This window comes from Podarcis erhardii, assembly GCF_964252035.2.
Source record: "Podarcis erhardii genome assembly, chromosome: 8".
In the NCBI taxonomy this organism is placed as follows: domain Eukaryota; kingdom Metazoa; phylum Chordata; class Lepidosauria; order Squamata; family Lacertidae; genus Podarcis; species Podarcis erhardii.
In genome coordinates, this window is record NC_138499.1 from 7,651,335 (window position 1) to 7,666,262 (window position 14,928).

Here is a 14,928-nt window from a genome sequence, read left to right on the forward strand (position 1 = left end):
CAATAGATCTTTATATCTGATCCACACATTAAACAATGCTTTCCTGACAATATGACTTTTAAAACCTTTATGAACCTTAACTTTGTCATACCACAAATATGCATGCCACCCAAAAAAGTTGTTAAAACCTTCCAAATCTAAAATGTCTGTGTTTGTGAGAAGCAGCCAATCCTTCAGCCAGCAGAAAGCTGCTGACTCATAATATAGCTTTAAGTCTGGCAGGGCAAATCCCCCCCTTTCCTTTGCATCAGTTAAGATCTTAAATTTTATTCTGGGCTTTTTGCCCTGCCAGACAAATTTGGAAATGTCTCGCTGCCATCTCTTAAAACACTCTGTCTTGTCAACGATTTGCAATGTTTGAAACAGAAATAACATTCTAGGCAATACATTCATCTTAATTGCTGCTATTCGGCCAGACAAAGAAAGTCTCATGTTAGCCCAAATTTCTAAGTCTTTTTTCACTTGATTCCAACATTTCTCATAGTTGTCTTTAAATAAGTTCACATTTTTAGCCGTCATATTAATCCCCAGATATTTGACATTCTTAACCACAGTTAGACCTGTTTCCTCCTGAAACTTTTCCTTCTCTCTTACTGTTAGATTTTTCTCTAGTACCTTAGTTTTTAATTTGTTTAATTTAAATCCTGCCACTTGACCAAACTCTTGAATTAATTCCAAAACCCTTTTCGTACTAGATTCTGGCTCTTGCAATGTAAGTACCAAGTCATCTGCAAAAGCTCTCAGTTTATATTGTCTCGCTCCGACCTGAACCCCTTTAACCAGCTGGTCTTTTCTTATCATATTCAGCAAAACCTCCAGGACCAAAATAAACAGCAGTGGAGAAATTGGGCACCCCTGACGTGTCCCTTTTTCTATCTTAAGTTCTTCTGTAATAACATTATTTACAATTAGCTTTGCTCTTTGTTCAGAATAAATAGTGCCTATACCATTTTCAAAACCTTGACCTACCCCCATCCCATGGAGATTCTTCTTCATAAATGCCCAAGAAATATTGTCAAAGGCTTTCTCCGCGTCTACAAATATCAGAACAGCTTTTGTATTTATATTAACTTCTAGCATTTCCAAAATGTCTATTATGTTCCTTACATTGTCTGATAGATGCCTTTTCGGGAGAAAGCCCGATTGGTCCCTGTGAATCTCCCCCATCAAAACTTTTTTCAATCTTTTAGCTAGGATGTCAGCAAAAATTTTGTAATCCACATTTAATAGAGATATTGGGCGGTAGTTCTTCAGTTGAGTCTTTTCAATCTCTGTCTTCGGTATAAGCGTTATATAAGCCTCTTTCCACGTATCAGGTGCTTCTTTCCCTTCAAGAATTTCATTACAGACTTCCTTCAGTGGTTGTATTAACCATTCTTTTAAAGTCTTGTAATATTTGGAAGTCAGTCCATCAGGTCCCGGAGATTTGCCTAGTTTCATATTTTGAATGGCGTCTTCTATCTCTTGTTCAACTATTTTCTGATTCAAAAATATTTTGTCTTGACTTGAAATTTCCTTCATCCCATTTTTCTTCAAAAATTGTTCTATGTCAGTCTCTTTTTCTGGCCCTTGTGCATATAATTGCTTAAAATATCTCTGGAAGCAGCATCTGATTTCCTTTGGATTGTTGATGTTCTTTCCGTCCACTTCTAAATTTGTTACTGTGTTCAATTTTTGTCTCTTCTTCAATTGCCAAGCCAAAAATTTCCCACATTTATCCGCAGATTCAAACGTTTTCTGTCTCATTTGTTTAATTTTCCATTCTATCTCTTGGTTCATCAATTCCATATATTGGGTTTGATATAATTTAATTTCTCGCAAAATCTCCTGAGACTTTGGTTTTAATCTCAATTTCTTTTCACCTTCTTTGATTTTTTCTAAAATCTTATCCTTTTTCTCATTTTGGCTTTTCTTCTTTATTGCATTTTGTTGAATCAAGAAGCCTCTCATAACTGCTTTGCTTGCGTCCCAGATTATTCTTTTTTCCACATTTGTCCTCATATTAATTTCAAAATAGTCTCTTAATGTTTTTTGGGCCTTTTTGCAAAATTCTTTATCTCTAAATAAAGAGTCATTCATTCTCCATCTAAATGTGCCAGCTGTTGTTTGATTCATTTCCATCTTCACGGCATTATGGTCGGAGCAAGTCTTTGGGCAGATTTCTACTTTTTTAACCTTCGTTGCCAATCCTCTAGTAACCCATATTTGGTCAATTCTAGTCCAAGTCATTTTAGCTTCAGAGAAAAAGGTTCCTTCTCTTTCAAGGGGGTTTTTTAGTCTCCATATATCAACTAAGTCCATATTGTCAGTCATTTCAAAAAATACTTTTGGTAACCTCCCATCTTTAGAGATTGCTTGTCTTTGCGCTTTGTCCATGTTTGTGGATACAACTCCATTCATATCTCCCATCAAGATTATGTTTGAGTCCAGGTAATCCAGTAAAATCTCATGTAGCTTTTTAAAGAATTCAGATTTGCCTTCATTTGGTGCGTAAATTCCTAAAATCAAAAATTTCTGACCTTGTAACTGAATTTCAATTGCCAGATATCTTCCTTGTTCATCTTTAAATAACTGTTTCGGCATCAATCTATCCTTTGCATATATAACCACTCCTCTTTTTTTCACTCTGTCTGATGAGATAAATTCGTGTCCTAATTTTTTATTGATGAGTAGTTTCCTATGTGCTCTTGTCACATGAGTCTCTTGTAGGCAAATCAAATCCAATTGTTGTTTTTGTAGAATATGAAAAACGTTCTTCCTCTTGCGAGGAATGTTCAAACCATTACAGTTCCAACTCAGCACTCGCAGGGCCATAATGAGATTATTTACTTGTTCCTCCTACTGCTCCCAATTTTTGCTCTTCGTCCGTTGGTAGCTGTAGTCCAAACGATAAATTTGCCACGTCCAGTAGTCCTTTTCCTGATGTTGCTGGCTCTTCTCCAAGTTCTGCTTCCTTCACTAGGTCTTCTCCATAGTCTCTCAAGAATTTATCTTTGTCACTTGGTGACAAAGACACCCACTGGACAATCTATGCTCACACATATTTTCCATCCAAGCTCCATCTTCACAGTAGTGCTCTTTCCAAAGCAAACATTAAAATGCAGAACTCCTAAAGTGAAACTCCTGCTTTCGACAATAGAAAGAAAGACATTACAAGAAGACATTCAGACAACAGATTATTGTCTAGACATCATGTTGATCATGATACAGTGGTACCTCTGGTTACGAACGCTTCTGGTTACGAACGCTTCAGGTTACGAACTCTGCAAACCCAGAAGTAGCTGCTCCTGGTTGTGAACTTTGCCCCAGGATGCGAACGGAAAGCGCTCGCTGGAGGCGTGCATGCAGCGGCAGGCCCCATTAGTGAAAGAGTGCCTCAGGATAAGAATGGTTTCAGCTTAAGAATGGACCTCCAGATCAAATTAAGTTCGTAACCAGAGGTACCACTGTAATACAGAAGTTGACATTTCTTGTCTTAAGCCTTCAAGGGAGCCATCGTAATTGAGTTTTCAGTTCCAGACTTCAACTCTTCCAAAAGTGAGTTTTCAGTTCTGGACTCTGACTGTTCCACACAGTCGCCCTCATCCTTGAAAATCCTCTGGAGTGCAACTTTCATGGAGACCCTGGACTGGCCCTTCTTCTGTTTCCTCCCAACTAGGAAATAGATCAGCGGGTTGACACTACTATTCAGAGAGGCACACACAAAACCAACTTCCATTAGAATCACATTGTTCTCATTAAAATAGATGGCAGTGTAAATGGCATTTAGTGGGAAAGCAAAGATGAGGAAGAAAAGAAGTGCAAGCAAAATGGTGGTGAGCAGCTTCCCGCGTTGCTTCTGCTCTGATTTGCAGCAGACTTTGAGGGCCAGTATCAGAGTGGAGGTGACCATCAGAGGAGTGCAAATGAGGGCATTCACAATAAGCTGGTACACTAGGTTAGAGTTTGGAAAGCTCTGAGTCAGTAGGAGAGTAAGGTGAACGCCTGAGAGCAGGAAAGAGAGGGTCCATATCAGGGCACAAATAATGGTGGATAAACGTGCCGGACGGTGGCATCGATGCCACAGTGGGAAGAGGACAGCCACAGACCTGTCGATGCTGATGGTGGTCAGTAGAAACTGGCCCGCAGAATATGTGAAGAAAAATAGTTCATATAATATTTTTCTAATCAAAACAGCAACATGAGATTTCTCATAGAAAGTTACAACAGGCAAAATAATAGTCAGGAGAGCTGCAAGGACACCAAAGTCAGCGATGGAGAGGTTCAGGATGTAGGTGGTGAAAGGATTCCTCTTAATGTGGAAGCCCAGAAGCCGGATGACCATTCCATTCCCCAGGAAGCCAAAGATGCAGATGATGATAAAGACACTGTTGGCAATGCTTTGGGTTAACTTCAATGAAACAGTTGAGCCATCATCTGAATCTCCAGAAGAGTGATTTGGCTCTTTATACTCTCTCCTGGAAGAGATAACAGGAAATCTTTTTTGGATATACACTAACTATAGCATTAACTATCATCAAAAGTTAGGATTATCCAATTGCAAAGAGATAATTTGATTTTCTTCTTGTCTAGTTCAACACTTGTCCACCTAAGGCACTGCACAGTTTTCGTGAGTCTTCAAAATAAGCTAGTTGGTAGCTTTTCAATTTTTTTAAAAAAATAATTTTTATTGGTTTTCTTTTCTCGTAAGAAATATTCAATGTCATCATTTAACATCCATTTTCTAGTTTCCCCCTCTCTGTTGACTTCCCCCAACTTCCATTTCTGGTTTATTACACCAAATGTTACATTCTGCTGTTTATACATAATGTTCTGTTATCACTAATTGTATTTCTTGTTCTCTGTAAATAAAGTTGTAAATGTTTATTTAAATCCTGCCAATAGCTTTTCAATTTTTGAAACGAATAAGTTGATATCTTATCACAAAATAAGGGAACTTTGAGTTTCAAAGCATGGCAATATCATACCCCAACATTATCAGTTAGGAAATGATTCTCATAACAGGGAAAACATTTTTCCTAGAGGTTTTCCTGGAAAACTACAAATTCAAAAACATTTCCAAATAAAGAGAAAGCACCATTTTTTCTTCAATCCAATATTGTTGGATTATGTTAATCCATCTGAATGATCAAGTTAATCTGATGTAATGTTGCAATGATGCTTTTCATAATATTGCAGAACTAGTCATTGGGGGGGGGGGATTAGAATCTCCTTGCATTTTACTTAGACATTATCGAATTTAAACTTCCTGAGCCAATATGCAAAACAACATTTTCTTTGAAATTCAAATTTACCCACATTTTTGGATGCAGTTCTCCAACCAAAGTGTTTACAAAAAATGCATGTTTTATGGGAATATGCTTGTTAAAGTGTGTTCATTCTTCAAAACAGCACAAACATTACATTTTTTTTAAAAAAAAGAAAGTCATACTAACATATTTTTAAATATTACATGAAGTTATTTCTTTTTAATCCAAATTGTTGCAGAAATGTAGAGAATTCAAAATGTGAGAAACTGAGAGAACCCAAAATGGAAATCTCCACCTATCCCTTATGCAGACTATAAGATGAAGTTATGGTCCTGTATTAATCACATATGCAGTACCACATCTTCATTCTTAGGTGTGCTGAAGTTAATGTATACCGTGGTGCCTTGCAAGACGAAATTAATTCGTTCTGCGACTCTCTTTGTCTTGCGGTTTTTTCGTCTTGCGAAGCAACCCTATTAGCGGATTAGCGGATTAGCGCTATTAGCGGCTTAGCGGCTATTAGCAGCTTAGAAAAAGGGGGGGGAAAGGGAAAAAACTCGCAAGACTTGCAAGACGCAAGACTCGCAAGCCCATAGGGAAATTCATCTTGCGAAGCACCTCAAAAGACGGAAAACTCTTTCGTCTAGCGAGTTTTTCGTCTTGTGAGGCATTCGTCTTGCGGGGCACCACTATACAGTGCTAATACTGAACATGATATTACTTTTTTATGTGCACTTACCACAGTCGTATAGATATATTCTTCTCCTTTTTTTGAAAAAGAGGATTTATGTAAGAGAAAATAAAATTACAATTAGAATCCAGTTTCAGAGGCTACTTTTGGTTTAACAGATTAGTTGTTTATAGCAACTGAGCAAAGAGGTCAAGGAAAAGAAAGAATGCAAATATAAGGTAGTTTAATTTTAATAAAATGCGTTGCAATTTCACAAACCAAATATACGTATTGAATCAAAGGAGGTAACATTGGTGAACATTATATAATAGCACGGTGCATGAGATACTCTTATGGTGCATTCAGTATGACCTTAACAGATTGTAGAACTGGACCCAAACAAAATGAATTTCAATAGGGACCAGTTTCATGTTCTACACTTAGGTAAGAGAAACCAGTTGCACATATATAAGATGAGGGAAACCTGTCTTTCCACTAGTACATTTGAAAAGGATCTAGGGGTCTTAGTAGACCAAAAGCTTCACACGGTTTGGATCGCTAGCAGTATGGGAGCGCGGTGAAGTTGCTTCCTGACTTCGCCGAGTTGTACGGGGGTTTTGGGGGCAACGCAAAGGCACTGCGACCCCAAAATCTCAAGGGGGGCCCCCTTGAGGGAAAGCGCAACCAGCAGCGTTGGACGGCTCCGAAGTTCCTATGGGTTTTTCTCTACTTTTGGGGAAGACTCGGGATCGACGGGACCGAGAAACGCACTCCGGTAAGCTCTGCGGACCCCGTGCAGCAATGCCTCTAGCTCTCGCTGATGTAAGCGACAAATCTCTGTAATCTAAAGAACAGTCGCCCCTGGTTTGAAGCACTTAATGTTGGAGTAGGAAACTTGAAAGAAGAGACCAAGGAGCGATGGATGTCGAGCTCGAGTTGTATTTCGGACCTAAGATGGCGCTGGGACTTTAATCGGGAGAGTGAAACAAAGAAACTCTTACCCGCTGTAGTAGCCTAGAAGGGAAAGTCCCTGCCGGGAATGCGGCGGGGCAAAAAAGTAACCAAACAGGAAAGTACTGAATCAGAAGGAAACCTTAAAGACTTTGTATCGTTTTGGTTGTTTTATGGGAAAACTTGAGGAGAACTTAGAAGGAATATCGAGATACTTCGGAGACACTAGCCAGAAGAGGAAGGGCGAGAAAGGCAGGAGGGGAAAAGGGGAGAGCCGGAACAGAGACTGTGACGGTGCTGGGGGTGAGCTCGCCCCCTCTCCCCGTCGGAGACGTGAAAACAACCATATACTTGCGCCCCCCCCAACTCTTCTGTCGAGTCTAGTCCTTCCTACGGCTTATCTTCTTCACAATCTACTAACGGAACCCCTCCCGCAAAATTTGCTGTTCTCTCCGGCACGGACTCAAGTGCGGGACGCACCAAGCGGGGACGCCACTTTTCGGAAGAAACAGAGGGTCTGTGTTCATTACTTCCTTTCCGGGGGATAGCCGTAGAGCTGAAATTCCGAAACTGCTGAATCTGCAGCCCCAGAGACAGGCTCATCTAGGGGGTTCGTCTGATCTCTCTTTGGAGATCTTCATCGCCCCCTTCGCTTGACTCTTGCGGACATTCCTGACTCTTGACTCTTGCGGATACTCCTGACTCCTGACTCTTGTGGGCACTTTCTGCAGCCTGAACCTTTCGAGGTTTCAGATCGTTGGACCTTCGGCTTGGATCGCTAGCAGAGATTGCTTCGGGTCTCACTCCCCCTCCCTCTTCGGTGGAATATCTAACGCTGGCAGAGAGATCCTGAAGCTCTCCTGGAACGTCTTCGCCCGAGCCTTGTTCCCTGCCTCCTTTTTCACCCTTCCCCCTCCTGTCCGTCCTCTATGGTATCGGGTTTCCAGTAACAGGAAATTTGCCTAATCTTTACCTATCCTTACTTCCACCCACGGTGTATTTTTCCTGCTCATCTTTTCTCTTCTCCCCTCCCCTTCCCATCCCTTCTTTTTTTTTTTTTTTCCGCTACTTATAGCCTCCTCAATACCCAAGTGCAACACTGCAAGTTAATGATAGATACGGGTAGTTTTCCACCACATTTTTAAAGTGTCATTAATTCTGTGATTCTGTATGTGTGCCATTGAATAGCAGTTGTGCAACAGCGGAGCCAGGCCAGAATTTATAATATAGAAATATTGACACGAGGATCCTTGCCACCGTTTGATTAGGGTGCACCTGGCTAAGATAACCAAAATTATTTGAGATTGTGAGCCCAAAAGGGGAGAGCTATAAGAAATTTCAATCCGCTAACAAGGATCAAGGGGGTGAGGGAAGCGTTGAGGCGGGCAAATGGCGGGACGGGACGGAAAGAAGTCAGTTGGAACTCCAACAGAGAGGAGAGCCTCAAAACAAGAGGAAATTAGAGATCTAGATGTATTATGGCTGAAAATAAAAGAAGAATTTAAGCAGAATGAAATTCACATGGAAAAAAAGTTAGGAGAGATGCAGATCTCTATTGATAAAAAAATAGAGGGGGTGGTGGGAGAATTGTCAAATAAGATAAAAGAATTAACAACCCGCTCGAAGTCTTTAGAAGACTCAAACAAAAAATTACAAAGAGAGGTGAGAGACCAGAGAAAGGAAGCTGAGAAGATTAAGGAAAACTTTGGAGAACTGAGCAAGAGCCAAGACCAAGTTTTAGACAATCTTGCCATGATGGAAATGAAACAAAAGCAGCTAAACTTAAAATTCAGAGGAGTAATGGAAGAAACAGACGAAGATATTAAAGGAATAATGATTAAAGAATTGGCGAGGTGGTTAGCTATGAAAGAAGAGGAAGTTGCACAAACAATAGAAAATGTCTTCAGAATAAAAATAAGACCCAAACAAAATAGATTAAAAAAGATCCCAGGAGACTGTTTAATGATCTTTAAATCGATAGAGATGAGAAATATAATTCTGAGAGAAAGCTATCAGAAGAAATTGGTAATTGGTGGAAGACCAATCTTCATTCTTAAAGAAATACCAGTAAGACTCCTTCGCAAGCGAGAGGGCTACAAACAAATAGTTAACACTTTAAAAAAGAATGGCATACAACACAGGTGGGAATTCCCAGAAGGGATTTCCTTTTTCTACAAAGGGAAAAGATTCAAGCTAACGGAAAGTCAGGAAGTTAACAAATTTCTGCGCAGATATGAAAAGGACCTTGGAGGGGTGGGGGAGAGACATGAGGGGGGGTGTGGAGAGAGGGAAGAGAGAGGTGGTTTGGGCGGAGGGGATGGGGGACGGGGCGGGAGGAGGGTGGGGGAGGGGGGGGAGGAAGAGAAAGAGGAAGAAGTAGGGGAGGAGGAGGAAGGAGAGGAAGAAGAAGAGACAGAGGGCAGATCCACCCGAATTTAAATCGGCAAATTACTGACTTTTTGGTAGACAAAAGAGACGATGAACTTAAAAATTTTAACCTGGAATGTGAATGGCTTGAACGAAAAAACTAAAAGGAATAAAATTGTAAATGTGTTGAAAAAAAAAAAACTGGATGTAATTTGTATTCAAGAGACTCATGTAGCCAACAAACACAAACATGTTTTGATTAACAAGAGTTTAGGGATGGAATTTATAAACTCCGAGGAAGGAAAAAAAAAAGGAGTAGTAACATATGTCAATGGAAAATGGGAATCCAAATTGATTTATAAAGACGAAGAAGGAAGGATTTTGGGGGTACAAATCAGCTTCCAGGGGGAAAAGATCAACGTGGTAAATATCTATGCCCCAAACGCGAACAGACCTGAGTTTTTCAAGAAATTAGAACAAGTTCTATTAAAATTAGAGAACAACAGGACGATACTATTGGGGGACTTCAACGCAGTACCAACTCCAGAAATTGACAGACAAACAGAAAGGAAAAAGGGAAATCAAGGAAAGTTACCTAAATCATTTCAGGATATAGAAGAAAACTTGGATTTAATAGACATATGGAGGCATAAACATCCAACAGAAAAGCAGTTCACCTTCTTCTCAGAGGTACATAAAAGTTGGGGCCGAATAGACCAAATTTGGACTACGAGGGAGCTTACCTTAAGAGCCACAAAATGCGAAATTCACCCGAGAACACTCTCCGACCATAACTCAATAACACTAACAATAAAAGGTGCAACGCAGGGGGGTTTTAGATGGAGGCTGAACGAATACCTATTGGACAATGATGAAGTCATTGAAAAAGCCAAAACCACATTAAAAGAATATTTCGATCTTAACCTCAACTTGGAAACTAATATTGAAACGGTATGGGACGCCAGCAAGGCGGTTCTAAGAGGTTTTTTCATCCAGCAAAATACCTATAGAAAGAAAATGAGGCATCAAAAGATGGAAGAAATTCTCAGACAGTTAAGGGAGCACGAGAAAAAATTAACAGAACAGCCGAAAGATGACCAATGTATACAAACAATAAAAATATTACAAAGACAATATTCAATGTTAACAAATCAAGAAGTAGAGTGGAAAATCAAGTTTATGAAACAAAGGTTTTTCGAATCGGCAAATAAAACGGGTAAATTTTTAGCATGGCAACTGAGAAAACGACAAAAACAAAGCATTATAAACAAAATAATGGTAGAGGACGAACTGATAGTAGACCCAAAAAGAATACAAAAAAGCTTTCTTAATTTCTATGAGGAATTATATAAAAAAGGTAATGAAGACCCAACTCAAATAGAAAGATATCTAGAGAACTGCGAAGGGAAGATGGTGACGGATGAAGAAAGACTCCAATTAAATAAACCCATAAACTTAGAAGAGGTCCAGAATGCGATAAAAAGAATGAAGCTGGGAAAGGCGCCAGGACCGGATGGTTTATCGGCCAAGTATTACAAAGTCCTAGGAAACCAACTGTCCCCAACGCTTTGTGACACCATGAATAATATTTTGAGAGGAGGGAAAATACCTGAGTCCTGGAGGGAAGCTTTTATTACCCTAATCCCCAAGTCAGAAACAGATAAATTGAACATCAAAAATTATAGGCCAATATCCTTATTAAATAATGATTATAAGATATTTGCGGACATCATGGCAAACAGACTGAAAAAGTGTCTAACAAACTTAATTCACAAGGACCAAGCGGGCTTCCTACCAAACAGATACTTGAAAGATAATGTGAGACATGTTATTAACATAATTGAGTATTTAGAGATAAATAATGACAAACCGGCGACATTGATCTTCATAGACGCGGAAAAGGCGTTTGATAACGTCTCTTGGTTGTTTCTAATAAAATCTATTCAAAAGGCAGGGATAGAGGGGGAGTTCATGAAGGGGATACAGGCAATATATTCAACCCAATCTGCCAAACTGATATTAAACAATGACCTTACAAATACATTTAAAATCGAGAAAGGGACAAGGCAGGGCTGCCCCCTCTCTCCACTCTTATTCATTATGGCCTTAGAGATTTTGGCAAATAAAATAAGATCAACGCCGGAGATACAAGGGATCAAGATAGGATCAAAGGAGTATAAATTAAAAGCCTACGCGGATGACTTGATGTTATCCCTGGAAGAGCCGTATGGAAGCTTAAGTAAAGCGCTGAAGATCCTAGACGAATACGGTAAAATATCCGGTTTTAAATTGAATAAACTAAAAACAAAATTGCTGGTAAAGAACTTAGGAGACGAGGGAAAAGAAAAATTAGAGAGACAATGTGGAATCAAGGTGGCAAAAAAAATAAAATATTTAGGAATATGGCTCACATCAAAAAACATAAACTTAATTGAAGATAACTACTCACCTGCGTGGAAAGAAATAAAAAAAAACCTGGATGTTTGGAATAGAGCCAACCTTTCTTGGCTGGGTAGGATGGAGGCAATAAAAATGAGCATACTTCCTAAGATGCTGTTTCTGTTTCAAAATATTCCGGTCATTAGAGGGGTCAAAATATTTAAGGATTGGCAGAAGACCCTTTCGAAATTCATCTGGCAGGGAAGAAGGCCAAGGATCAGATTTAAACTACTCACTGATCGGAAGGAGAGAGGAGGACTGGCTGTTCCCAATTTGAAGCTGTACTATGAAGCGGCCTGCCTCTGTTGGGTTAAGGACTGGATAACCCTGGAGAATACAGATTTATTGGATTTAGAGGGGGCGGACAACAGGTTCGGCTGGCACGCCTACCTCTGGTCAAATAAAGAGAAGGTCCACAAAGGGTTCTCGAGCCACATCATCAGGGGCCCTTTGCATGAAGTATGGGAAAAAAATAAAAAACTGCTAGAAAGGAAAACGCCCTGGTGGCTGTCCCCAACAGATATCTTAATAATTAAAAAAGTAAATATGGAAGAGAAAAGACTGACATATGAAGATCTACTGGTTAGACACCAAGATAGTTGGAAACTAAGACCATACGAGGAGTTGAAGGGAAAGCTGACGAGCTGGTTACAGTACCATCAAGTTAATGCAATATGGACAGAAGACAAAAAAACAGGAATGAATGAAAAGAAGTCCAAGTTTCAGATTGAAATAATTGAAAGCAATTCTAAGATATTATCCAAAATGTACAACATATTATTGGAATGGGACACAAAAGACGAAGAAATTAAAGAAGTTATGGTTAAATGGGCGATAGACTTGGGGTATAACATAGAGTACGAGAAATGGTCAAAATTGTGGAATGAGGGGATAAAATTTACGGCCAGTGCTGCTATTAGAGAAAACTTAGAGAAGATGATATATAGATGGTACTTAACACCAGAAAAACTTAGTAGGATGTATAAGACCGGTAATAAGGCCTGTTGGAAATGTAAAATAAAAGAAGGTAATTTTATACATATGTGGTGGGGATGTGGGGAAATGAAAAAATTCTGGAATCAGATATATAATGAGCTAAAGAAAATATTCAGATACACATTCCCAAAAAAACCAGAAGCCTTTTTACTAGGTATTATCAGAGAGGAAATTAGGAAGGAAGACAAAACTCTATTTCAATACTCAACGGCAGCAGCCAGAATATTAGTCGCTCAAAATTGGAAAAATACAAACATACCAACGTTGAAGGAGTGGCAAACAAAATTATATGATTTTATTGAATTGGCAAGAATGACCCAAAGAATCAGAAACCAAAAAAATGCAAAGTTAAAGGACGATTGGAATAAATTTATGGTCTATATTGAAGGAAATTTACGAAACTTACCAACTATAGCAGGTCAGCTATAAAACTCTCGAGGTATAAACCACATATTAACACCAGCTGTTAAAATTCAGTCATTAAAAGAAGAAATCCGAAATCGGCAGGGATGGAAGTAAGATGTTTAATGTATTAGTTTTTTTTGTTCTGTGGTTTTTTCTTTGTTTGCTTGTTTTTCTTTTTTGTTTTTTGTCTTTGTATGTGTGTGTCAAATGAAACTCAATAAAAAAACTATAAAAAAAAACAACAACAAAAGCTTCACACGTCAGCCATGTGGTGTAGCAGGAAAAAGCAACTGCTTTCTAGGCTGCATCAACAGATATACTGTATAGTTCCTAATCAAGGGAAGTCATAGTTCCATTCTGTTCTGCCTTGGTCAAACCACACCTGAAATACTATGTCCAGTTCTGGGTGCCACAATTTAAGAATTATGTTGAAAAGCTGGAATATGTGCAGGGGGTGTGTGTGTGAGAGAGAGAGAGAGAGAGAGAGAGAGAGAGACCAAGATAATCAGGGGTCTGGAAACCAAGCCTTATGAGGAACAGGTGAGGGAGTTGGGCATGTTTAGCCAGGGGCAGAGGAGACTGAGGGAAGAGAGAGAGGAGAACAGAATCATAGAACTGTAGAGTTGGATGAGACCCCAAGGGTTATCTAGTACAGCGCCCTTGTTATATTAAAGGGTGCTGCTCCAGAGACAGGACATGACCCAATGGATTCAAGTTGCAAGAAAGGAGCTTCCAACTAACTATCAGGAAGAACTTTCTGACAACAAGAGCTGTTATACCTGAAGGAGTGTCTCTACCCACATAGTTCTGTCTGGACACTGAGGTCCAGCGCCGAGGGCCTTCTAGCGGTTCCCTCACTGTGAGAAGCAAGGTTACAGGGAACCAGGTAGTGGCGCCTTCCCTGTGGAACGCCCTCCCATCAGATGTCAAAGAGATAAACAACTACCTGATATTTAGAAGACATCTGAAGGCAGCCCTGTTCAGGGAAATTTTTTATGTGTGACATTTTAATGTATTTTTAATCTTTGCTGGAAGCCTCCCAGAGTGGCTGGGGAAACCCAGCCAGCTGGGCGGGGTACAAATAACAAATTATGATTGTTAACCTTGGAAGTTTTTAAGCAGAGGTTGGATGAAAATCTACACTGCAGGTGGTTGGACCAGAAGACCTCCGGGGTCCCTTCCAACTCTACAATTCTATGATTCTATGTATCTGGAATATATATATTTCTTTACACATTATCCTTGAATACTTCCCTGCTTAGCCTTGTTTGGTTTTAGCGTTTTAGAATGTTTGGGAGTGTAAATGGCTGAATTGGACAGCCAACCTCCCCGTTTCTCTTCTACAAGCTGCTATAAGTGTCAAGCCCCACCCTAACTCATGAAAACATGCAGAGAGAAATTGCCACAGTATCAGCAAACAGGGACCTAAATCAGCATCATGTAAAAGCAAATGGGGAAGCAATTAAAAGGCAGCTTTTGTTTAGGAGTGCTTACCTCGTAATCATCCATCATGGGATAGTCCATAAAATGTACTGGTCCCCCAAGAAACCCAACTACAGTTGTAGCTAGAACAGCCTCCAAGACATAATAAGCTAGTTAGCAAAATAATTAAGTGGAAAACGAAAGAGGAAACTGAATCACCAGCTAATTTTGAAACGCATCCTGGTATTGTTCCAGCATCGACACAGGAAGTAGGTGTTAGAGAAAGAAGGGTTGACCTTTTAATATTAACTGTGCTTGATGCCAGGCTGTGCTGCTGTGGGTTGCCCCTTCCCCACCTCACTCAACCTCCGCAACGATGCGCCAAGTGAGGAGACCCCCAGCGGCAGGCAGGGAAGGACAGGAAGCTGG

At 39.8% G+C, this 14,928-nt stretch overlaps 1 protein-coding gene across 2 annotated transcripts; it reads right to left on the reverse strand.

The window, feature by feature from the left end:
• Positions 1-3,031: 3,031 nt before the first annotated feature.
• On the reverse strand, positions 3,032-14,655 carry LOC309348829 (mas-related G-protein coupled receptor member H-like). Of its 2 annotated transcripts, none has more exons than XM_081874602.1 (3): positions 14,572-14,655; positions 5,989-6,014; positions 3,032-4,457 (listed from the first exon to the last, which is right to left on the reverse strand). In XM_081874602.1, the coding sequence occupies exons 1-3, from the start codon at positions 14,599-14,601 to the stop codon at positions 3,476-3,478; spliced, it is 1,038 nt and encodes a 345-aa protein (XP_081730728.1). In that variant the 5' UTR covers positions 14,602-14,655; the 3' UTR covers positions 3,032-3,475. The 2 variants fall into 2 exon arrangements, with proteins under 2 accessions (XP_081730728.1, XP_081730729.1); XM_081874603.1 differs by having other exon boundaries at positions 5,989-6,011; positions 14,572-14,624.
• Positions 14,656-14,928: the final 273 nt, after the last annotated feature.